This window comes from Oncorhynchus gorbuscha, linkage group LG24, assembly GCF_021184085.1.
Source record: "Oncorhynchus gorbuscha isolate QuinsamMale2020 ecotype Even-year linkage group LG24, OgorEven_v1.0, whole genome shotgun sequence".
Lineage (NCBI taxonomy): Eukaryota > Metazoa > Chordata > Actinopteri > Salmoniformes > Salmonidae > Oncorhynchus > Oncorhynchus gorbuscha.
In genome coordinates, this window is record NC_060196.1 from 52,801,955 (window position 1) to 52,827,255 (window position 25,301).

Sequence of the window (25,301 nt, forward strand, 5' to 3'; positions counted from 1 at the left end):
CTGTCTGCCAGTAGCAACATCTATAAAGTGTCTCTAATAGGTCCTGTCTGCCAGTAGCAACATCTATAAAGTGTCTCTAATAGGTCCTGTCTGCCAGTAACACCATCTATAAAGTGTCTCTAATAGGTCCTGTCTGCCAGTAACACCATCCTGTCACTCTTTAAATGGTCTCCAATAGGTCCTGTCTGCCAGTAACACCATCTATAAAGTGTCTCTAATAGGTCCTGTCTGCCAGTAACACCATCTATAAAGTGTCTCTAATAGGTCCTGTCTGCCAGTAGCAACATCTATAAAGTGTCTCTAATAGGTCCTGTCTGCCAGTAGCAACATCTATAAAGTGTCTCTAATAGGTCCTGTCTGCCAGTAGCAACATCTATAAAGTGTCTCTAATAGGTCCTGTCTGCCAGTAGCAACATCTATAAAGTGTCTCTAATAGGTCCTGTCTGCCAGTAGCAACATCTATAAAGTGTCTCTAATAGGTCCTGTCTGCCAGTAGCAACATCTATAAAGTGTCTCTAATAGGTCCTGTCTGCCAGTAGCAACATCTATAAATGTGTCTCTAATAGGTCCTGTCTGCCAGTAGCAACATCTATAAAGTGTCTCTAATAGGTCCTGTCTGCCAGTAGCAACATCTATAAAGTGTCTCTAATAGGTCCTGTCTGCCAGTAGCAACATCTATAAAGTGTCTCTAATAGGTCCTGTCTGCCAGTAGCAACATCTATAAAGTGTCTCTAATAGGTCCTGTCTGCCAGTAGCAACATCTATAAAGTGTCTCTAATAGGTCCTGTCTGCCAGTAGCAACATCTATAAAGTGTCTCTAATAGGTCCTGTCTGCCAGTAACACCATCTATAAAGTGTCTCTAGTTGGTCCTGTCTGCCAGTAGCAACATCTATAAAGTGTCTCTAATAGGTCCTGTCTGCCAGTAGCAACATCTATAAAGTGTCTCTAATAGGTCCTGTCTGCCAGTAGCAACATCTATAAAGTGTCTCTAATAGGTCCTGTCTGCCAGTAGCAACATCTATAAAGTGTCTCTAATAGGTCCTGTCTGCCAGTAACACCATCTATAAAGTGTCTCTAATAGGTCCTGTCTGCCAGTAACACCATCTATAAAGTGTCTCTAATAGGTCCTGTCTGCCAGTAACACCATCTATAAAGTGTCTCTAATAGGTCCTGTCTGCCAGTAACACCATCCTGTCACTCTTTAAATGGTCTCCAATAGGTCCTGTCTGCCAGTAACACCATCCTGATAAAGTGTCTCTAATAGGTCCTGTCTGCCAGTAACACCATCCTGTCACTCTTTAAATGGACTCCAATAGGTCCTGTCTGCCAGTAACACCATCCTGTCACTCTTTAAATGGACTCCAATAGGTCCTGTCTGCCAGTAACACCATCCTGTCACTCTTTAAATGGTCTCCAATAGGTCCTGTCTGCCAGTAACACCATCCTGTCATAAAAGTGTCTCTAATAGGTCCTGTCTGCCAGTAACACCATCTATAAAAGTGTCTCTAATAGGTCCTGTCTGCCAGTAACACCATCCTGTCACTCTATAAATGTCTCTAATTGGTCCTGTCTGCCAGTAACACCATCTATAAATGGTCTCTAATAGGTCCTGTCTGCCAGTAACACCATCTATAAAGTGTCTCTAATAGGTCCTGTCTGTTCCTAACACCATCCTGTCACTCTATAAAGTGTCTCTAATAGGTCCTGTCTGCCAGTAACACCATCTATAAAGTGTCTCCCTTGTAGTAACACCATCCTGTCACTCCTAAAGTCTCCTGTCTGCCAGTAACACCATCTATCTATAAAGTGTCTCTAATAGGTCCTGTCTGCCAGTAACACCATCTATAAAGAGTCTCTAATAGGTCCTGTTCTGCCAGTATCAACATCTATAAAGTGTCTCTAATAGGTCCTGTCTGCCAGTAACACCATCCTGTCACTCTTTAAATGGTCTCCAATAGGTCCTGTCTGCCAGTAACACCATCTATAAAGTGTCTCTAATAGGTCCTGTCTGCCAGTAACACCATCTATAAAGTGTCTCTAATAGGTCCTGTCTGCCAGTAACACCATCCTGTCACTCTTTAAATGGACTCCAATAGGTCCTGTCTGCCAGTAACACCATCTATAAAGTGTCTCTAATAGGTCCTGTCTGCCAGTAACACCATCCTGTAAAGTGTCTCTAATAGGTCCTGTCTGCCAGTAACACCATCCTGCCACTCTTTAAATGGTCTTTATAGGTCCTGTCTGCCAGTAACACCATCCTGTCACTCTTTAAATGGTCTCTAATAGGTCCTGTCTGCCAGTAACACCATCCTGTCACTCTATAAAGTGTCTCTAATAGGTCCTGTCTGCCAGTAACACCATCCTGTCACTCTATAAAGTGTCTCTAATAGGTCCTGTCTGCCAGTAACACCATCCTGTCACTCTATAAAGTGTCTCTAATAGGTCCTGTCTGCCAGTAACACCATCCTGTCACTCTATAAAGTGTCTCTAATAGGTCCTGTCTGCCAGTAACACCATCCTGTCACTCTATAAAGTGTCTCTAATAGGTCCTGTCTGCCAGTAACACCATCCTGTCACTCTTTAAAGTGTCTCTAATAGGTCCTGTCTGCCAGTAACACCATCCTGTCACTCTATAAAGTGTCTCTATCCTGTCACTCTATAAAGTGTCTCTAGTTGGTCCTGTCTGCCAGTAACACCATCCTGTCACTCTATAAATGGTCTCTAATAGGTCCTGTCTGCCAGTAACACCATCCTGTCACTCTATAAAGTGTCTCTAATAGGTCCTGTCTGCCAGTAACACCATCCTGATAAAGAGTAAGAGTAGCCCTTGTAGTTGTTCCTAACACCACCCTGTCACTCTATAAAGTGTCTCTAATAGGTCCTGTCTGCCAGTAACACCATCCTGTCACTCTTTAAATGGTCTCCAATAGGTCCTGTCTGCCAGTAACACCATCTATAAAGTGTCTCTAATAGGTCCTGTTTGCCAGTAACACCATCTATAAAGTGTCTCTAATAGGTCCTGTCTGCCAGTAACACCATCCTGTCACTCTTTAAATGGACTCCAATAGGTCCTGTCTGCCAGTAACACCATCTATAAAGTGTCTCTAATAGGTCCTGTCTGCCAGTAACACCATCCTGTCACTCTTTAAATGGACTCCAATAGGTCCTGTCTGCCAGTAACACCATCCTGTCACTCTTTAAATGGTCTCTAATAGGTCCTGTCTGCCAGTAACACCATCCTGTCACTCTATAAAGTGTCTCTAATAGGTCCTGTCTGCCAGTAACACCATCCTGTCACTCTATAAAGTGTCTCTAATAGGTCCTGTCTGCCAGTAACACCATCCTGTCACTCTATAAAGTGTCTCTAATAGGTCCTGTCTGCCAGTAACACCATCCTGTCACTCTATAAAGTGTCTCTAATAGGTCCTGTCTGCCAGTAACACCATCCTGTCACTCTATAAAGTGTCTCTAATAGGTCCTGTCTGCCAGTAACACCATCCTGTCACTCTATAAAGTGTCTCTAGTTGGTCCTGTCTGCCAGTAACACCATCCTGTCACTCTATAAATGGTCTCTAATAGGTCCTGTCTGCCAGTAACACCATCCTGTCACTCTATAAATGGTCTCTAATAGGTCCTGTCTGCCAGTAACACCATCCTGTCACTCTATAAATGGTCTCTAATAGGTCCTGTCTGCCAGTAACACCATCCTGATAAAGAGTAAGAGTAGCCACTCTCCTGTAAAAATGGTCTCTAATAGGTCCTGTCTGCCAGTAACACCATCCTGATAAAGAGTAAGAGTAGCCCTTGTAGTTGTTCCTAACACCATCCTGTCACTCTATAAAGTGTCTCTAATAGGTCCTGTCTGATAAAGAGTAAGAGTAGCCCTTGTAGTTGTTCCTAACACCATCCTGTCACTCTATAAAGTGTCTCTAATAGGTCCTGTCTGCCAGTAACACCATCCTGATAAAGAGTAAGAGTAGCCCTTGTAGTTGTTCCTAACACCATCCTGTCACTCTATAAAGTGTCTCTAATAGGTCCTGTCTGCCAGTAACACCATCCTGTCAAAGAGTAAGAAATGCCCTTGTAGTTGTTCCTCACCATCCTGTCACTCTATAAATGGTCTCTAATAGGTCCTGTCTGCCAGTAACACCATCCTGATAAAGGTCCTGTCTGCCAGTAACACCATCCTGTCAGTTGTTCTCTCCTGATAAAATGTCTCTAATAGGTCCTGTCTGCCAGTAACACCATCCTGATAAAGAGTAAAGTGTCTCTAATAGGTCCTGTCTGCCAGTAACACCATCCTGTCACTCTTTAAAGAGTGGTAGCCCTTGTAGGTCCTGTCTGCCAGTAACACCATCCTGATAAAGAGTAAGAGTAGCCCTTGTAGTTGTTCCTAACACCATCCTGTCACTCTATAAAGTGTCTCTAATAGGTCCTGTCTGCCAGTAACACCATCCTGTCACTCTATAAAGTGTCTCTAATAGGTCCTGTCTGCCAGTAACACCATCCTGATAAAGAGTAAGAGTAGCCCTTGTAGTTGTTCCTAACACCATCCTGTCACTCTATAAAGTGTCTCTAATAGGTCCTGTCTGCCAGTAACACCATCCTGTCACTCTAACACCATCCTGTCAATGGTCTCTAATAGGTCCTGTCTGCCAGTAACACCATCCTGATAAAGAGTAAGAGTAGCCCTTGTAGTTATGTTCCTAACACCATCCTGTCACTCTATAAAGTGTCTCTAATAGGTCCTGTCTGCCAGTAACACCATCCTGATAAAGAGTAAGAGTAGCCCTTGTAGTTGTTCCTAACACCATCCTGTCACTCTATAAAGTGTCTCTAATAGGTCCTGTCTGCCAGTAACACCATCCTGATAAAGAGTAAGAGTAGCCCTTGTAGTTGTTCCTAACACCATCCTGTCACTCTATAAAGTGTCTCTAATAGGTCCTGTCTGCCAGTAACACCATCCTGATAAAGAGTAAGAGTAGCCCTTGTAGTTGTTCCTAACACCATCCTGTCACTCTATAAAGGTCTCTAATAGGTCCTGTCTGCCAGTAACACCATCCTGATAAAGAGTAAGAGTAGCCCTTGTAGTTGTTCCTAACACCATCCTGTCAATACATGGTCTCTAATAGGTCCTGTCTGCCAGTAACACCATCCTGTAGGTCCTGTCTGCAACACCATCTGATAAAGAGTAAGAGTCCTGTGTAACACCATCCTGTCACTCTATAAAGTGTCTCTAATAGGTCCTGTCTGCCAGTAACACCATCCTGATAAAGAGTAAGAGTAGCCCTTGTAGTTGTTCCTAACACCATCCTGTCACTCTATAAAGTGTCTCTAATAGGTCCTGTCTGCCAGTAACACCATCCTGATAAAGAGTAAGAGTAGCCCTTGTAGTTGTTCCTAACACCATCCTGTCACTCTATAAATGGTCTCTAATAGGTCCTGTCTGCCAGTAACACCATCCTGATAAAGAGTAAGAGTAGCCCTTGTAGTTGTTCCTAACACCATCCTGTCACTCTATAAATGGTCTCTAATAGGTCCTGTCTGCCAGTAACACCATCCTGATAAAGAGTAAGAGTAGCCCTTGTAGTTGTTCCTAACACCATCCTGTCACTCTATAAAGTGTCTCTAATAGGTCCTGTCTGCCAGTAACACCATCCTGATAAAGAGTAAGAGTAGCCCTTGTAGTTGTTCCTAACACCATCCTGTCACTCTATAAATGGTCTCTAATAGGTCCTGTCTGCCAGTAACACCATCCTGTCACTCTATAAAGTGTCTCTAATAGGTCCTGTCTGCCAGTAACACCATCCTGATAAAGAGTAAGAGTAGCCCTTGTAGTTGTTCCTAACACCATCCTGTCACTCTATAAAGTGTCTCTAATAGGTCCTGTCTGCCAGTAACACCATCCTGATAAAGAGTAAGAGTAGCCCTTGTAGTTGTTCCTAACACCATCCTGTCACTCTATAAAGTGTCTCTAATAGGTCCTGTCTGCCAGTAACACCATCCTGATAAAGAGTAAGAGTAGCCCTTGTAGTTGTTCCTAACACCATCCTGTCACTCTATAAATGGTCTCTAATAGGTCCTGTCTGCCAGTAACACCATCCTGATAAAGAGTAAGAGTAGCCCTTGTAGTTGTTCCTAACACCATCCTGTCACTCTATAAAGTGTCTCTAGTTGGTCCTGTCTGCCAGTAACACCATCCTGATAAAGAGTAAGAGTAGCCCTTGTAGTTGTTCCTAACACCATCCTGTCACTCTATAAAGTGTCTCTAATAGGTCCTGTCTGCCAGTAACACCATCCTGATAAAGAGTAAGAGTAGCCCTTGTAGTTGTTCCTAACACCATCCTGTCACTCTATAAAGTGTCTCTAATAGGTCCTGTCTGCCAGTAACACCATCCTGATAAAGAGTAAGAGTAGCCCTTGTAGTTGTTCCTAACACCACTTTTGAAGTACAATGGAGTTGAATAGAAAAGGTTTCTTTCTGATGAAAATCAATACATTTCAGTAGGCAACGCTCATCTGTCCTTGCAGTTTTTTCCCCATCACTATTTCACTATATTTTAACAAATGGGTAACACTTTGTTTTAAGGGTCCATAATAAACCATTTATAAGGCATTTAAGGCATTTAAGGCATTTAAGGCATTTAAGGCATTTAAGGCATTTAAGGCATTTAAGGCATTTAAGGCATTTAAGGCATTTAAGGCATTTAAGGCATTTAAGGCATTTAAGGCATTTAAGGCATTTAAGGCATTTAAGGCATTTAAGGCATTTAAGGCATTTAAGGCATTTAAGGCATTTAAGGCATTTAAGGCATTTAAGGCATTTAAGGCATTTAAGGCATTTAAGGCATTTAAGGCATTTAAGGCATTTAAGGCATTTAAGGCATTTAAGGCATTTAAGGCATTTAAGGCATTTAAGGCATTTAAGGCATTTAAGGCATTTAAGGCATTTAAGGCATTTAAGGCATTTAAGGCATTTAAGGCATTTAAGGCATTTAAGGCATTTAAGGCATTTAAGGCATTTAAGGCATTTAAGGCATTTAAGGCATTTAAGGCATTTACAAACCATTTGTTCAACATGTATTAATCATTACTCCCAAAGTTTAAAACTATTTTAACCTCTTAAACATTATGTCAACATCTTAAACATTATGTCAACATCTTAAACATTATGTCAACATCTTAAACATTATGTCAACATCTTAAACATTATGTCAACATCTTAAACATTATGTCAACATCTTAAACATTATGTCAACATCTTAAACATTATGTCAACATCTTAAACATTATGTCAACATCTTAAACATTATGTCAACATCTTAAACATTATGTCAACATCTTAAACATTATGTCAACATCTTAAACATTATGTCAACATCTTAAACATTATGTCAACATCTTAAACATTATGTCAACATCTTAAACATTATGTTCACATCTTAAACATTATGTCAACATCTTAAACATTATGTCAACATCTTAAACATTATGTCAACATCTTAAACATTATGTCAACATCTTAAACATTATGTCAACATCTTAAACATTATGTCAACATCTTAAACATTATGTCAACATCTTAAACATTATGTCAACATCTTAAACATTATGTCAACATCTTAAACATTATGTCAACATCTTAAACATTATGTCAACATCTTAAACATTATGTCAACATCTTAAACATTATGTCAACATCTTAAACATTATGTCAACATCTTAAACATTATGTCAACATCTTAAACATTATGTCAACATCTTAAACATTATGTCAACATCTTAAACATTATGTCAACATCTTAAACATTATGTCAACATCTTAAACATTATGTCAACATCTTAAACATTATGTCAACATCTTAAACATTATGTCAACATCTTAAACATTATGTCAACATCTTAAACATTATGTCAACATCTTAAACATTATGTCAACATCTTAAACATTATGTCAACATCTTAAACATTATGTCAACATCTTAAACATTATGTCAACATCTTAAACATTATGTCAACATCTTAAACATTATGTCAACATCTTAAACATTATGTCAACATCTTAAACATTATGTCAACATCTTAAACATTATGTCAACATCTTAAACATTATGTCAACATCTTAAACATTATGTCAACATCTTAAACATTATGTCAACATCTTAAACATTATGTCAACATCTTAAACATTATGTCAACATCTTAAACATTATGTCAACATCTTAAACATTATGTCAACATCTTAAACATTATGTCAACATCTTAAACATTATGTTCAAACATCTTAAACATTATGTCAACATCTTAAACATTATGTCAACATCTTAAACATTATGTCAACATCTTAAACATTATGTCAACATCTTAAACATTATGTCAACATCTTAAACATTATGTCAACATCATCTTAAACATTATGTCAACATCTTAAACATTATGTCAACATCTTAAACATTATGTCAACATCTTAAACATTATGTCAACATCTTAAACATTATGTCAACATCTTAAACATTATGTCAACATCTTAAACATTATGTCAACATCTTAAACATTATGTCAACATCTTAAACATTATGTCAACATCTTAAACATTATGTCAACATCTTAAACATTATGTCAACATCTTAAACATTATGTCAACATCTTAAACATTATGTCAACATCTTAAACATTATGTCAACATCTTAAACATTATGTCAACATCTTAAACATTATGTCAACATCTTAAACATTATGTCAACATCTTAAACATTATGTCAACATCTTAAACATTATGTCAACATCTTAAACATTATGTCAACATCTTAAACATTATGTCAACATCTTAAACATTATGTCAACATCATAAACATTATGTCAACATCTTAAACATTATGTCAACATCTTAAACACCATTTTAACATCTTAAACATTATGTTAACAACTTAAACACTATTTTAACCCCATAAAGTAAACGTTGTCTGTGCAGTTGGATAAGGAACTGGAAGAGGTGACCATGCAGCTGCAGGACACCCCAGAGAAGACCCCGTACATCAAGCAGAACCACTACGGAGACGTCAACAACATCCTCAGCATACGCAACTTCACCGACGGAAAAGGTGACTGACCACTGCTGCTTTTGTTCACACTTCTACAGCATCACCTCCCACATATTCCTCACTCATTAGAACAGACAGACTCACCTCTGTCAGCACGGACTGCTGCTGCTGCACTCACTGTCTGCACATGATTCTCTCTGAAGAGTTGTATTCATCTGTCCCAGGTAAAACAGCTGTGCTCTCCTCATAGAACGGGAACAGCATGACAACTATTTTGTATTTTTTTATTGAACCTTTATTGAACTAGGCAAGTCAGTTAAGGGCAAATTCTTATTTACAATGACGGCCTACCAAAAGGCAAAAAAGGGGGCTGGGATTAAAAATAAAACTAATATAAAAATATAGGACAAAACACACATCATGACAAGAGCGACAACACAACATAAAGAGAGACCTAAAACAACAACACAGCTTGGTAGCAACACAACATGAAAACAACACGGTAGCAACACAACATGGCAACAACATGGTAGCAACACAACATGACAACAACATGGTAGCAACACAACATGACAACAACATGGCAGCAGCACAAAACAGGGTACAAACATTATTGGGCAGAAACAACAGCACAAAGGGCAAGAAGGTAGAGACAACAATACATCACACGCGAAGTAGCCACAACTATCAGTAAGAGTGTCCATGATTGAATCTTTGAATGAAGAGATTGAGATAAAACTGTCCAGTTTAAGTGTTTGTTGTAGCTCGTTCCAGTCGCTAGCTGCTGCGAACTGAAAATACGACCGACCCAGGGATGTGTATGCTTTGGGGACCTTTAACAGAATGTGACTGGCAGAACAGGTGTTGTATGTGGAGGATGAGGACTGCAGTAGGTATCTCAGATAGGGGGAGTGAGGCCTAAGAGGGTTTTATAAATAAGCATCAACAAGTGGGTCTTGGGACGGGTATACAGAGATGACCAGTTTACAGAGTATAGAGTGCAGTGATGTGTCCTACAAGGAGCACTGGTGGCAATTCTGATGGCCGAATGGTAAAGACCATCTAGCCGCTCGAGAGCACCCTTACCTGCCGATCTATAAATTACGTCTCCGTAATCTAGCATGAGTTGTATGTTCATCTGAATCAGGGTTAGTTTGACATCTGGGGTGAAAGAGGAGTGATTACGATAGTGGAAACAAAGTCTAGATTTAACTTTAGCCTGCAGATTTGATATGTGCTGAGAGGGACAGTGTACCGTCTAGCCATACTCCCAAGTACCATCTCAAGCTCAATTCCTCAGAGGTAGTAATCACATCTGTGGAGAAAGGGGCATTCTACTTACCAAAGGTTAAGGGCAGAGAAAGCTGGTTGGACACTAAGAAAGATTTTTGTAGTGCGTTTAACACAAAATCTGGGGAGGGGCCAGCTGAGTATAAGACTGTATCATCTGCATATAAATGGATGAGAGCTTCCTACTGCCTGAGCTATGTTGTTGATGTAAATTAAGTAGAGAGTGGGGCCTAGGATCGAGCCTTGGGGTACACCTTTGGTGACAGGCAGTGGCTGAGACAGCAGATGTTCTGACTTTATACACTGCACTCTTTGAGAGAGGTAGTTAGCAAACCAGGCCAAAGAGCTCTCTCGTAGTTCAGGACTACAGTACCCTGAACCTACGTTTGTCAATTGCTCAATGATAAGCTTCTGCTCAGCATTTAGACTGACAGACAGACATACAGAGAAATATAAATGGGTCAATATATTCACCATGAGGATTCAGCCACATTGTAGAGAACATCATCACGTCCATATCTCTACCTCAGCCATCAGTATTCATGAGACTGGCTGGACTAAATGCATTTGGGCTGTGAATGAGGGGCTGTTATAAGAGTACAACAGATTACAATCACAACCAAGTACAAAGAACACTCTCCATAGTGCATGAATATTCATTAGCAAATGGTTTGGACTTGAAGGTAGAGCGGTGGGGTTGATTGACCACGGCATCCATATTAGGAATTGCCTCAGTTGTCAGGCCAGTTAAAATACGTAGTCCTCAACTACTACAGTTGTTAGCAGTCAGTTGACAAGTTTGAGAGTTTCATAAGACAATTGAGGAACCTAATATGGGTGCCGTAAAAGATCTGGAAAGTAGTTACAGAGTTCAGAAGACATTAATATTACTGTGAGGTTATCTCTCAGGGCACAGTAAATTGCTCGTTTGACACCATCCCACCAACATTGTTTTCAGAGCTGGGTTTATATATTATTAATTTCCAAATAGGATTATACCGTGAATTGCTCACATTAATAAAACATTTACCGCCGCAATGCAATCCATATGAATCCACTATGCTATGTTTAGACATGCACTCTTGTATCCTCCTCTTCAGATGCACATTTCGGATACACAATGCCACAGTGTGATCGTCCAATCAGGTCAATGTTATGCTAAGAGGTGAAGATCTGGGTCAACTGGAGGGGAATAACTGGACACAAAGGGGGCTCGTTTTGGGGATCTCCAGGTGGCGCTTGAAACACTGATAAGGCTGTTTACTTTGATAACAACTGTGTTCACACTCACCGTCTGTCTCCCACGGTGACGAGAGGCCAACACCAGAATCCTGTCAGGCTGTTTCCCCCCTGGACTAAAATATTTTCCACAACATCAAGAAGCGCTCTCTCTCTATCTGTCTCATTGTGCTACCAGCAGAGCTCCATTTAGCATGAGTTGAACACACAAAACAGAAGTGTAGTCTTTGTTTGCTGCTGCCTTTAAAGTAATGCCCGACAGATACTGTATCAGTGATGTAATGTCCGACAGATACTGTATCAGTGATGTAATGTCCGACAGATACTGTATCAGTGATGTAATGTCCGACAGATACTGTATCAGTGATGTAATGTCCGACAGATACTGTATCAGTGATGTAATGTCCGACAGATACTGTATCAGTGATGTAATGTCCGATACTGTATCAGTGATGTAATGTCCGACTGATACTGTATCAGTGATGTAATGTCCGACAGATACTGTATCAGTGATGTAATGCCCGACAGATACTGTATCAGTGATGTAATGTCCGACAGATACTGTATCAGTGATGTAATGCCCGACAGATACTGTATCAGTGATGTAATGTCCGACAGATACTGTATCAGTGATGTAATGTCCGACAGATACTGTATCAGTGATGTAATGTCCGACAGATACTGTATCAGTGATGTAATGTCCGACAGATACTGTATCAGTGATGTAATACTGTATCAGTGATGTAATGTCCGACAGATACTGTATCAGTGATGTAATGCCCAGTGATGTAATGTCCGAGATACTGTATCAGTGATGTAATGCCCGACAGATACTGTATCAGTGATGTAATGTCCGACAGATACTGTATCAGTGATGTAATGTCCGACAGATACTGTATCAGTGATGTAATGTCTGTATCAGTGATGTAATGCCCGACAGATACTGTATCAGTGATGTAATGCCCGACAGATACTGTATCAGTGATGTAATGTCTGACAGATACTGTATCAGTGATGTAATGTCCGACAGATACTGTATCAGTGATGTAATGTCCGACAGATACTGTATCAGTGATGTCGCTCTGGATAAGAGCGTCTGCTAAATGACTTAAATGTAAATGTAATTCCTGACAGATACTGTATCGGTGATGTAATGCCCGACAGATACTGTATCGGTGATGTAATGTCCTACAGATACTGTATCAGTGATGTAATGCCTGACAGATACTGTATCGGTGATGTAATGCCCAACAGATACTGTATCAGTGATGTAATGCCCGACAGATACTGTATCAGTGATGTAATGCCTGACAGTGACGCTGTAACAGGCAAATGAAGATCCTAGAATCTTCACAGTCAATATTTTCATACTTAGCATTTGCTTTGAGAGAATGCTTGACATGCTTGGCATTGTAATACTATCTATTATTATTAGTATGACTGATGGTGGTACATTCTTCAGTGTCCTCAGCTTCTCAGGTGTTGTGATCTGAACCAGGCATAGGGGACATACCAATGGCATACTATTCCCTATATAGTGCACTACTTTTGCCCAGAGCTCTATTGGAATCCTATCGGGTCCTGGTCAAAGGTAGTGAACTACACTGAGTGTGCAGTACATCCTAATATTGAGGTGCAGCTCCCCCGTTTCTGCTCTCAGAACAGCCTCAATTGGTCAGGACATGGACGCTGCAAGACGTTGAAAGCGTTCCACAGGGATGCTGTCCCAATGCTTCCTACAGTTGTGTCCAGTTGGCTGGAAGTCCTTTGGGTGGTGGACCATTCTTGATACACACGGGAAACCACAGCGCTGCTGGGTTTCACACAAACCGGTGTGCCTGGCACCTACTATCATACCGCGTTCAAAGACACTTAAATATTTTATCTTGCCCATTCACCCTCTGAATGACACACGTAACACAATCCATGTCTCAATTGTCTCAAGGCTTAAAAATCCTTCTTTAACCTGTCTCCTCCCTTCCATATACACGGATTTGAAATTGATTTATCAAGTGACATCAAAAGGGATCATAGCTTTCACCTGTATTCACCTAGTCAGTCTATGTCATGGAAAGTACAGGTGTTCCTACTGTGTTGTAGAGACTAGAGAGTCATTTTATGGCATGGTGTGACAGCCTGTATAGGGATTGATCCTGTTTGCTGTGTCATCTCTCTGTGTCTCTGCAGAGGGGGAGAAATCGATAGTGAAGAATCATCTTGAGCAGAAGCCTCAGGCCCAGTGGGGCTCCATGGATCCTTCCAGAATAAACAGAGGTCCTCTGGAGGATATCAACTCACCTGAACAGTGAGTTCTCCTCAAAAGTATCCCTCCTCCTTTTTCCTCCCCCCTTTTTCTTCCTACTGTTGTCTTTTTTTGCAGACTAAATCAAATCAAATCAAATTTTATTTGTCACATACACATGGTTAGCAGATGTTAATGCGAGTGTAGCGAAATGCTTGTGCTTCTAGTTCTGACAATGCAGTGATAACCAACAAGTAATCTAACTAACAATTCCAAAACTACTGTCTTATACACGGTGTAAGGGGATAAGGAATATGTACATAAGGATATATGAATGAGTGATGGTACAGAGCAGCATACAGTAGATGGTATCGAGTACAGTATATACATATGCGATGAGTGTGTAGACAAAGTAAACAAAGTGGCATAGTTAAAGTGGCTAGTGATACATGTATTACATAAGGATGCAGTCGATGATGTAGAGTACAGTATATACATATGCATATGAGATTAATAATGGAGGGTAAGTAACATTATTTAAGGTAGCATTGTTTAAAGTGGCTAGTGATATATTTACATCATTTCCCATCAATTCCCATTATTAAAATGGCTGGAGTTGGGTCAGTGTCAATGACAGTGTGTTGGCAGCAGCCACTCAATGTTAGTGGTGGCTGTTTAACAGTCTGATGGCCTTGAGATAGAAGCTGTTTTTCAGTCTCTCGGTCCCAGCTTTGATGCACCTGTACTGACCTCACCTTCTGGATGATAGCGGGTTGAACAGGCAGTGGTTCGGGTGGTTGATGTCCTTGATGATCTTTATGGCCTTACTGTAACAACGGGTGGTGTAGGTGTCCTGGAGGGCAGGTAGTTTGCCCCCGGTGATGCGTTGTGCAGTCCTCATTACCCTCTGGAGAGCCTTACGGTTGAGGGCGGAGCAGTTGCCGTACCAGGCGGTGATACAGCCCGCCAGGATGCTCTCGATTGTGCATCTGTAGAAGTTTGTGAGTGCTTTTGGTGACAAGCCGAATTTCTTCAGCCTCCTGAGGTTGAATAGGCGCTGCTGCGCCTTCTTCACGACGCTGTCAGTGTGAGTGGACCAATTCAGTTTGTCTGTGATGTGTATGCCGAGGAACTTAAAACCAGCTACCCTCTCCACTACTGTTCCATCGATGTGGATAGGGGGGTGTTCCCTCTGCTGTTTCCTGAAGTCCACAATCATCTCCTTAGTTTTGTTGATGTTGAGTGTGAGGTTATTATCCTGACACCACACTCCGAGGGCCCTCACCTCCTCCCTGTAGGCCGTCTCGTCGTTGTTGGTAATCAAGCCTACCACTGTTGTGTCGTCCGCAAACTTGATGATTGAGTTGGAGACGTGCGTGGCCACGCAGTCGTGGGTGAACAGGGAGTACAGGAGAGGGCTGAGAATGCACCCTTGTGGGGCCCCCGTGTTGAGGATCAGCGGGGAGGAGATGTTGTTGCCTACCCTCACCACATGGGGGCAGCCCGTCAGGAAGTCCAGTACCCAGTTGCACAGGGCGGGGTCGAGACCCAGGGTCTCGAGCTTGATGACGAGCTTGGAGGGTACTATGGTGTTGAATGCCGAGCTGCAGTCAATGAACTGCATTCTCACATAGGTATTCCTCTTGTCCAGGTGGGTTAGGGCAGTGTGCAGTGTGGTTGAGATTGCATCGTCTGTGGACCTATTTGGGCAGTAAGCAAATTGGAGTGGGTCTAGGGTGTCAGGTAGGGTGGAGGTGATATGGTCCTTGACTAGTCTCTCAAAGCACTTCATGATGACGGAAGTGAGTGCTACGGGGCGGGAGTCGTTTAGCTCAGTTACCTTAGCTTTCTTGGGAACAGGAACAATGGTGGCCCTCTTGAAGCATGTGGGAACAGCAGACTGGTATAGGGATTGATTGAATATGTCCGTAAACACACCGGCCAGCTGGTCTGCGCATGCTCTGAGGGCGCGGCTGGGGATGCCGTCTGGGCCTGCAGCCTTGCGAGGGTTAACACGTTTAAATGTCTTACTCACCTCGGCTGCAGTGAAGGAGAGACCGCATGTTTTCGTTGCAGGCCGTGTCAGTGGCACTGTATTGACCTCAAAGCGGGCAAAAAAGTTATTTAGTCTGCCTGGGAGCAAGACATCCTGGTCCGTGACTGGGCTGGATTTCTTCTTGTAGTCCGTGATTGACTGTAGACCCTGCCACATGCCTCTTGTGTCTGAGCCATTGAATTGAGATTCCACTTTGTCTCTGTACTGACGCTTAGCTTGTTTAATAGCCTTGCGGAGGGAATAGCTGCATTGTTTATATTCGGACATGTTACCAGACACCTTGCCCTGATTAAAAGCAGTGGTTCGCGCTTTCAGTTTCACGCGAATGCTGCCATCAATCCACGGTTTCTGGTCAGATGTATTGCCTCCACCACCAGCACTGCATGGCGGTTGCTCTGGCAACCAGCTCTGTAAAAGATGGACCAATATAACGTCCCAATCATCTACACACACTCTCTCCCCCTCCCACACACTCTCTCCCCCTCCCACACACTCTCTCCCACACACTCTCTCCCCCTCCCACACACTCTCTCCCACACACTCTCTCCCACACACTCTCACACACACACACACACACACACACACACACACACACACACACACACACACACACACACACACACACACACACACACACACACACACACACACACACACACACACACACACACACACACACACACACACACGGCAGAGCACAGCTGACTGCATGTTGTCCCAACTCTTAAAACGTGGCGGTCCAGAACACTCATAACACACTCAGTTGACAAATAAAGAGCTACCTTCACTTATTATTCATGAGCAGGCTGGGGCATGTCGACTTCATCAGAGAGGGGAAAAAAAAGAGTTTAAAGCATCATTGAGAGCCTCCTCTTCTCTCACGTCCTCCCCTCACAGTGACCGCTCTCCCCTCCTCCCCTCACAGTGACCGCTCTCCCCTCCTCCCCTCACAGTGACCGCTCTCCCTCCCCCTCCTCCTCACAGTGACCGCTCTCCCCCGCTCTCCCCTCCTCCCCTCACAGTGACCGCTCTCCCCCCTCCCCTCCAGTGACCGCTCACAGTGACCGCTCTCCCCTCCTCCCCTCACAGTGACCGCTCTCCCCTCCTCCCCTCACAGTGACCGCTCTCCCCTCCTCCCCTCACAGTGACCGCTCTCCCCTCCTCCCCTCTCACAGTGACCGCTCTCCCCTCCCCTCCTCCCCTCACAGTGACCGCTCTCCCCTCCTCCCCTCACAGTGACCGCTCTCCCCTCCTCCCCTCACAGTGACCGCTCTCCCCTCCCCCTCCCCTCACAGTGACCGCTCCTCCCCTCCAGTGACCGCTCTCCTCCCCTCACAGTGACCGCTCTCCCCCCCTCCTCCCTCTCACAGTGACCGCTCTCCCCTCCTCCCCTCACAGTGACCGCTCTCCCCTCCTCCCCTCACAGTGACCGCTCTCCCCTCCTCCCCTCACAGTGACCGCTCTCCCCTCCTCCCCTCACAGTGACCGCTCTCCCCTCCTCCCCTCACAGTGACCGCTCCCTCCCCTCCTCCCTCCCCTCACAGTGACCGCTCTCCCCCCCCCTCCCTCACAGTGACCGCTCTCCCCTCCTCCCCTCACAGTGACCGCTCTCCCCTCCTCCCCTCACAGTGACCGCTCTCCCCTCCTCCCCTCACAGTGACCGCTCTCCCCTCCCCTCCCAGTGACCGCTCACAGTGACCGCTCTCCCCTCCTCCCCTCACAGTGACCGCTCTCCCCTCCTCCCCTCACAGTGACCGCTCTCCCCTCCTCCCCTCACATTGCCGCCTCCTCTTTTCCCTCCTCCTCCAAGCTCTCCTCCTCCTCCTACGTTCATCTAACTGGGATTGGATAGAGAGAACACGTGAGTGAGTGAGTGAGTGAGTGAGTGAGTGAGTGAGTGAGTGAGTGAGTGAGTGAGTGAGTGAGTGAGTGACTGAGTGAGTGACTGAGTGAGTGAGTGAGTGAGTGGTGACATGAGAGGAACAGAGAGGGGAACCATGATAGAGAAGACACAGAAGAGAGAGAGAGCAGAAAACGGATAGAGAGAGGGAGACAGAAATTACATGATAGAGAGAGGACATGAGAAGGAGGGAGAAGAACCAAGAGGGAGGATCTATGAGAGAGTCACAGAGCTTATGTAACCAGTGATTTACGGCTACGGTTGGAAGCTGCAGTAGCAGCAGGGGTTGAAAATAGACTGGGGAGACAGAAGAAGTGGAAGAACACTGAGTTATTCGCACACCACATGAATGTTTGATCACATGGTGGGAGGGAGGTGATTCCCAAACCTTCCATAACAAAGCCATAACCTACAGCGAGATGAACCTGGAGAAAACTCCCCTAAGCAAGCTGGTCCTGGGGCTCTTTTCACAAACACAAACACACCCCACAGAGCCCCAGGACAGCAACACAATTAGACCCAACCAAATCATTAGAAAATAAATAAAAATACTTCACACATTGGAAAGAAATAACAAAAAAACTGTGCAAACTAGAATGCTATTTGGCCCTAAACAGAGAGTACACAGTGGCAAAATACCTGACCACTGTGACTGGCCCACAATTAAGGAAAGCTTTGACTATGTACAGACTCAGTGAGCATGGCCTTGCTATTGAGAGAGGCTGCCGTAGGCAGACCTGGCTCTCAAGAGAAGACAGGCTATGTGCACACTGCCCACAAAATGAGTTGGAACTGAGCTGAACTTCCTAACCTCCTGCCAAATATATGCCCATATTAGAGACACATATTTCCCTCAGATTACAAAGACCCACAAAGAATGTCAAAACAATCCCATATCTACTGGGGGAAATTCCACAGTGTGCCATCACAGCAGCAAGATTTGTGACCTGTTGCCAGAAGAAAAGGGCAACCAGTTAAGAACAAACACCATTGTAAATACAACCCATATTTATGTTGATTTATTTTCCCTTTTGTACTCTATTTGCACATTGTTACAACATTGTATATAGACATAATATGATATTTGAAATGTCTGCATTCTTTTGGAACTTCTGTGAGGGTAATGTTTAATATTAATTTTATATGGTTTATTTCATTTTTGTTTATTATCTATTCTACTTACTTTGGCAATGTAAACATATGTAAACCCATGTCAATAAAGTGTTATTTCATCAAGAAACATGTACAACAACCTGTGAAACAATTCACTGGTCTCTTTTGAAAGTTGGCAGAATTGAAAGACTTTGAGCTAGTGAAGGACATGTTTTTTCTAAATTTACATAACTGCCATTTGGTTAGGTAATCGGCTTGAAAAGCAATGGCTCTAGCAGAGAGGTGCGGTGTGAGCTGAGAGCAGAGAGGTGCGGTGTGAGCTGAGAGCAGAGAGGTGCGGTGTGAGCTGAGAGCAGAGAGGTGCGGTGTGAGCTGAGAGCAGAGAGGTGCGGTGTGAGCTGAGAGCAGAGAGGTGCGGTGTGAGCTGTCACACCAGGCAGAAGCATGACAGTTTATTTCTGTCAGAAGATCTCCAAAACACGGAGTGGATTATGGGCTAGTGGAGAGGAGTAGAGAGGAGTGGAGAGGAGTAGAGAGGAGTGGAGAGGAGTAGAGAGGAGTAGAGAGGAGTAGAGAGGAGTGGAGAGGAGTAGAGAGGAGTAGAGAGGAGTGGAGAGGAGTGGAGAGGAGTAGAGAGGAGTAGAGAGGAGTAGAGAGGAGTAGAGAGGAGTAGAGAGGAGTAGAGAGGAGTGGAGAGGAGTGGAGAGGAGTAGAGAGGAGTAGAGAGGAGTAGAGAGGAGTAGAGAGGAGTGGAGAGGAGTGGAGAGGAGTAGAGAGGAGAGAGGAGTAGAGAGGAGTACAGAGGAGTAGAGAGGAGTAGAGAGGAGGGACCAGGGAGGCTCTGGTGTGATACTGTGGAGAGGAGTAGAGAGGAGGGACCAGGGAGGCTCTGGTGTGATACTGTGGAGAGGAGTAGAGAGGAGGGACCAGGGAGGCTCTGGTGTGATACTGTGGAGAGGAGTAGAGAGGAGGGACCAGGGAGGCTCTGGTGTGATACTGTGGAGAGGAGTAGAGAGGAGGGACCAGGGAGGCTCTGGTGTGATACTGTGGAGAGGAGTAGAGAGGAGGGACCAGGGAGGCTCTGGTGTGATACTGTGGAGAGGAGTTGAGAGGAGGGACCAGGGAGGCTCTGGTGTGATACTGTGGAGAGGAGTAGAGAGGAGGGACCAGGGAGGCTCTGGTGTGATACTGTGGAGAGGAGTAGAGAGGAGGGACCAGGGAGGCTCTGGTGTGATACTGTGGAGAGGAGTAGAGAGGAGGGACCAGGGAGGCTCTGGTGTGATACTGTGGGGGTAGAGGAGGAGGGGGAGGGGACCGGGGAGACACTGGTGTGTTACTGTGGGGGTGGAGGAGGGGGTTCGGGAGACACTGGTGTGTTACTGTGGGGGGTGGGGTAGGAGGGGGAGGGGACCAGGGAGACTCTGGTGTGTTACTGTGGGTGGAGGAGGAGGAGGGGGACCGGGGAGGCTCTGGTGTGTTACTGTGGGGGTGGAGGAGGAGGGGGACCGGGGAGGCTCTGGTGTGTTACTGTGGGGGTGGAGGAGGAGGGGGATGGGACCGGGGAGGCTCTGGTGTGTTACTGTGGGGGTGGAGGAGGAGGGGGAGGGGACCGGGGAGGCTCTGGTGTGTTACTGTGGGGGTGGAGGAGGAGGGGGGACCGGGAGGCTCTGGTGTGTTACTGTGGGGGTGGAGGAGGAGGGGGACCGGGGAGGCTCTGGTGTGTTACTGTGGGGGTGGAGGAGGGGGAGGGGACCGGGGAGGGGACCGGGGAGGCTCTGGTGTGTTACTGTGGGGGTGGAGGAGGAGGGGGACCGGGAGGCTCTGGTGTGTTACTGTGGGGTGGAGGAGGAGGGGGGACCGGGGAGGCTCTGGTGTGTTACTGTGGGGGTGGAGGAGGAGGGGGAGGGGACCGGGGAGGCTCTGGTGTGTTACTGCGGGGGTGGAGGAGGAGGGGGGACCGGGGAGGCTCTGGTGTGTTACTGTGGGGGTGGAGGAGGAGGGGGAGGGGACCGGGGAGGCTCTGGTGTGTTACTGTGGGGGTGGAGGAGGAGGGGGAGGGGACCGGGGAGGCTCTGGTGTGTTACTGTGGGGGTGGAGGAGGAGGGGAGGGGACCGGGGAGGCTCTGGTGTGTTACTGTGGGGGTGGAGGAGGAGGGGGAGGGGACCGGGGAGACGCTGGTGTGTTACTGTGGGGGTGGAGGAGGAGGGGGACCGGGAGGCTCTGGTGTGTTACTGTGGGGGTGGAGGAGGAGGGGGACCGGGAGGCTCTGGTGTGTTACTGTGGGGGTGGAGGAGGAGGGGGAGGGGACCGGGGAGGCTCTGGTGTGTTACTGCGGGGGTGGAGGAGGAGGGGGACCGGGAGGCTCTGGTTTGTTACTGTGGGGGTGGAGGAGGAGGGGGAGGGGACCGGGAGGCTCTGGTGTGTTACTGTGGGGGGTAGAGGAGGAGGGGGAGGGGACCGGGAGACACTGGTGTGTTACTGTGGGGGTGGAGGAGGGGGGGGTTCGGGAGATACTGGTGTGTTACTGTGGGGGGTAGAGGAGGAGGGGGAGGGGACCGGGGAGACACTGGTGTGTTACTGTGGGGGGTGGAGGAGGGGGGTTCGGGGAGATACTGGTGTGTTACTGTGGGGGGTGGGGAGGAGGGGGAGGGGACCAGGGAGACTCTGGTGTGTTACTGTGGGGGTGGAGGAGGAGGAGGAGGAGGGGACCGGGGAGGCTCTGGTGTGTTACTGTGGGGGTGGAGGAGGAGGGGGACCGGGGAGGCTCTGGTGTGTTACTGTGGGGGTGGAGGAGGAGGGGGACCGGGAGGCTCTGGTGTGTTACTGTGGGTGGAGGAGGAGGAGGGGGACCGGGAGGCTCTGGTGTGTTACTGTGGGGGTGGAGGAGGAGGGGGGACCGGGAGGCTCTGGTGTGTTACTGTGGGGGTGGAGGAGGAGGGGGAGGGGACCAGGGAGGCTCTGGTGTGTTACTGTGGGGGTAGAGGAGGAGGGGGGAGGGGACCGGGAGACACTGGTGTGTTACTGTGGGGGGTGGGGGAGGAGGGGGAGGGGACCAGGGAGACTCTGGTGTGTTACTGTGGGGGTGGAGGAGGAGGAGGAGGGGACCGGGGAGGCTCTGGTGTGTTACTGTGGGGGTGGAGGAGGAGGGGGACCGGGGAGGCTCTGGTGTGTTACTGTGGGGGTGGAGGAGGAGGGGGATGGGACCGGGAGGCTCTGGTGTGTTACTGTGGGGGTGGAGGAGGAGGGGGAGGGGACCGGGGAGGCTCTGGTGTGTTACTGTGGGGGTGGAGGAGGAGGGGGACCGGGGAGGCTCTGGTGTGTTACTGTGGGGGTGGAGGAGGAGGGGGACCGGGGAGGCTCTGGTGTGTTACTGTGGGGGTGGAGGAGGAGGGGGACGGGGGAGGCTCTGGTGTGTTACTGTGGGGGTGGAGGAGGAGGGGAGGGGACCGGGAGGCTCTGGTGTGTTACTGCGGGGGTGGAGGAGGAGGGGGACCGGGAGGCTCTGGTGTGTTACTGCGGGGGTGGAGGAGGAGGGGGAGGGGACCGGGGAGGCTCTGGTGTGTTACTGTGGGGGTGGAGGAGGAGGGGGAGGGGACCGGGGAGGCTCTGGTGTGTTACTGTGGGGGTGGAGGAGGAGGGGGAGGGGACCGGGAGGCTCTGGTGTGTTACTGTGGGGGTGGAGGAGGAGGGGGGGGACCGGGAGGCTCTGGTGTGTTACTGTGGGGGTGGAGGAGGAGGGGGAGGGGACCGGGAGACGCTGGTGTGTTACTGTGGGGGTGGAGGAGGAGGGGGACCGGGGAGGCTCTGGTGTGTTACTGTGGGGGTGGAGGAGGAGGGGGACCGGGAGGCTCTGGTGTGTTACTGTGGGGGTGGAGGAGGAGGGGGAGGGGACCGGGAGGCTCTGGTGTGTTACTGCGGGGTGGAGGAGGAGGGGGACCGGGGAGGCTCTGGTGTGTTACTGTGGGGGTGGAGGAGGAGGGGGGAGGGGACCGGGAGGCTCTGGTGTGTTACTGTGGGGGGTAGAGGAGGAGGGGGAGGGGACCGGGGAGACACTGGTGTGTTACTGTGGGGGGTGGAGGAGGGGGGGTTCGGGGAGATACTGGTGTGTTACTGTGGGGGGTGGGGGAGGAGGGGGAGGGGACCAGGGAGACTCTGGTGTGTTACTGTGGGGGTGGAGGAGGAGGAGGAGGAGGGGGGACCGGGGGAGGCTCTGGTGTGTTACTGTGGGGGTGGAGGAGGAGGGGGACCGGGGAGGCTCTGGTGTGTTACTGTGGGGGTGGAGGAGGAGGGGGGGGACCGGGGAGGCTGGTGTGTTACTGTGGGGGTGGAGGAGGAGGGGGACCGGGGAGGCTGTGTGTTACTGTGGGGGTGGAGGAGGGGGAGGGGACCGGGGAGACGCTGGTGTGTTACTGTGGGGGTGGAGGAGGAGGGGGAGGGGACCGGGGAGACGCTGGTGTGTTACTGTGGGGGTTGGAGGAGGAGGGGGACCGGGAGGCTCTGGTGTGTTACTGTGGGGGTTGGAGGAGGAGGGGAGGGGACCGGGAGACGCTGGTGTGTTACTGTGGGGGTGGAGGAGGGGGGCCCGGGGAGGCTCTGGTGTGTTACTGTGGGGGTGGAGAAGCCAGGGGGGGACCGGGAGGCTCTGGTGTGTTACTGTGGGGGTGGAGAAGCCGGGGGGACCGGGAGGCTCTGGTGTGTTACTGTGGGGGTGGAGAAGCCGGGGGGGGGGGGGGGGGGACCGGGAGACTCTGGTGTGTTACTGTGGGGGTGGAGGAGGAGGGGGGACCAGGGGGCTCTGGTGTGTTACTGTGGGGGTGGAGGAGGAGGGGGACCGGGGGCTCTGGTGTGTTACTGTGGGGGAGGAGGAGGGGGCTCTTCGACTGTGTGTGGTAATGCCAGTGAGAAGTGAGATGTCACTGACTGTGTTGTGACCCTGTTACAGTATTGTAACTACAGTATTGTGTACAGTCATTCAGCCCTCTTTGCATCAGTAATCAGAAGTGCTGGTGTAAAAAAAAGCCCATTTGAATTATTGACAGTGAAACAGCACATACAGAAGCTGGTTGGATGTAAATAGTCCTGTATGTACAGTGTGTTCGCAATGTAGCACCACATCAATTTAGAAAGATTGTACAGGGTTTAGCACTTTGACAGCACACATGGGACATCAACTCCTTCAATTTAAACTTGTAATTAGTCAGGTGAATATAATGATCTTAAATGATACTTAACATGCTAAACCTCTCTGTCCACAGCATACAGCGCAGGCTCTCGTTGCAGCTCCCCATCCTGCACCATGCCTACCTACCCTCCATAGGGGGGGTGGACGCCAGCTGTACCAGCCCCAACGCCAGCCCTGGCTCCAGCCCGCGGCACATACACATGCCCCCGTCCTACCGGGTCATGGTTTCAGGCCTGTGAGCATCAGTATCCCCTGGCACTACCAAGAAAGGACATCTGTGTTTTAAAAACAACAAGCAGACCCTAGCTTATGTCAGCAACATTGGAATAATATGTGTGTTGGACCAGGGAGGAGGAAGTTGGTTCCACTCGTCATGCCTCGGTCTCTAGAACCCCTCTCTAGAACCATGGGTCGGGAAGGGAAGGGGGGAGGGCACAGGAGGACCTTACAAATGACACAGGATCCAGAGCAACAACCTCCTTTGGTCTCACCCCACCACCCCAACAGCAGAGGACCTGACCAGACCTGGATCTGCTTCGGAGGGTTTTTATGTTGTTGTTTTTATTTTGTCATGCACTGGACTATGTGTGAGCCTGTCAAAACGTGAGCATTTCAGCTACGTCAATGCCTGGGAGGCGTTACTATAGGAACACAAGAGTTCCAGCCCGGACTGACGTAGGATTCATCAAAATTCACCATTGTGAACAAGCATGTAAATAGCATACTTTCTGACTTTGACGTACCGTTAGCTTTGAGTATGCTGTGAATGAACATATCGGGGGGGGGGGGGGGTCTGTATAGGGGTAGGAGGTCCTGAAAAACTAATGAAACCGTAAAAACTGGCCTACTACAAAGCAAAATGTAAGACAAATTGGTTTGTGTGATATTACTGCATCATTGTAGTGTGTTAATTGTGTTAAATGGATTGGCTCATGGCAAGAAGTCAGATTACTCTAATTTCTGTGACTAGGAAACTGTGGTAAGACACCAGGGGCCAATTCTTTTAACTTGGAGTAATATGCACACAGCTTATTTGACACTTTGCACCATTCATTTTTCTTAAAGATTATGCTATCTCTTTGCTTAGGCCTTTAATGTGTTTCAACTTCCCTAGTGTAATTGACCTCCAAAACAACAATGAAATACTACAGTACAGTAGAATGCCTTTAAAAGGCAACAGAACCAAACAGGACAGATTTCCAGGAAACAATGACAATAGTAATGACTCTCCGTGTT

At 47.2% G+C, this 25,301-nt stretch overlaps 1 protein-coding gene across 1 annotated transcript in view; it reads left to right on the forward strand.

Moving 5' to 3' along the window:
• Window positions 1-24,825, forward strand: part of LOC124012997 (gamma-aminobutyric acid type B receptor subunit 2-like) — a 477,346-nt gene extending 452,521 nt beyond the window's left edge. The window contains exons 17-19 of the mRNA XM_046327101.1: window positions 8,973-9,102; window positions 13,759-13,876; window positions 24,139-24,825. Coding sequence (XP_046183057.1) covers window positions 8,973-9,102; window positions 13,759-13,876; window positions 24,139-24,304 — 414 coding nt within the window. The 3' untranslated portion in view covers window positions 24,305-24,825. The remainder of the gene's footprint in view (window positions 1-8,972; window positions 9,103-13,758; window positions 13,877-24,138) is intronic.
• The last annotated feature ends 476 nt before the right edge of the window (window positions 24,826-25,301 follow it).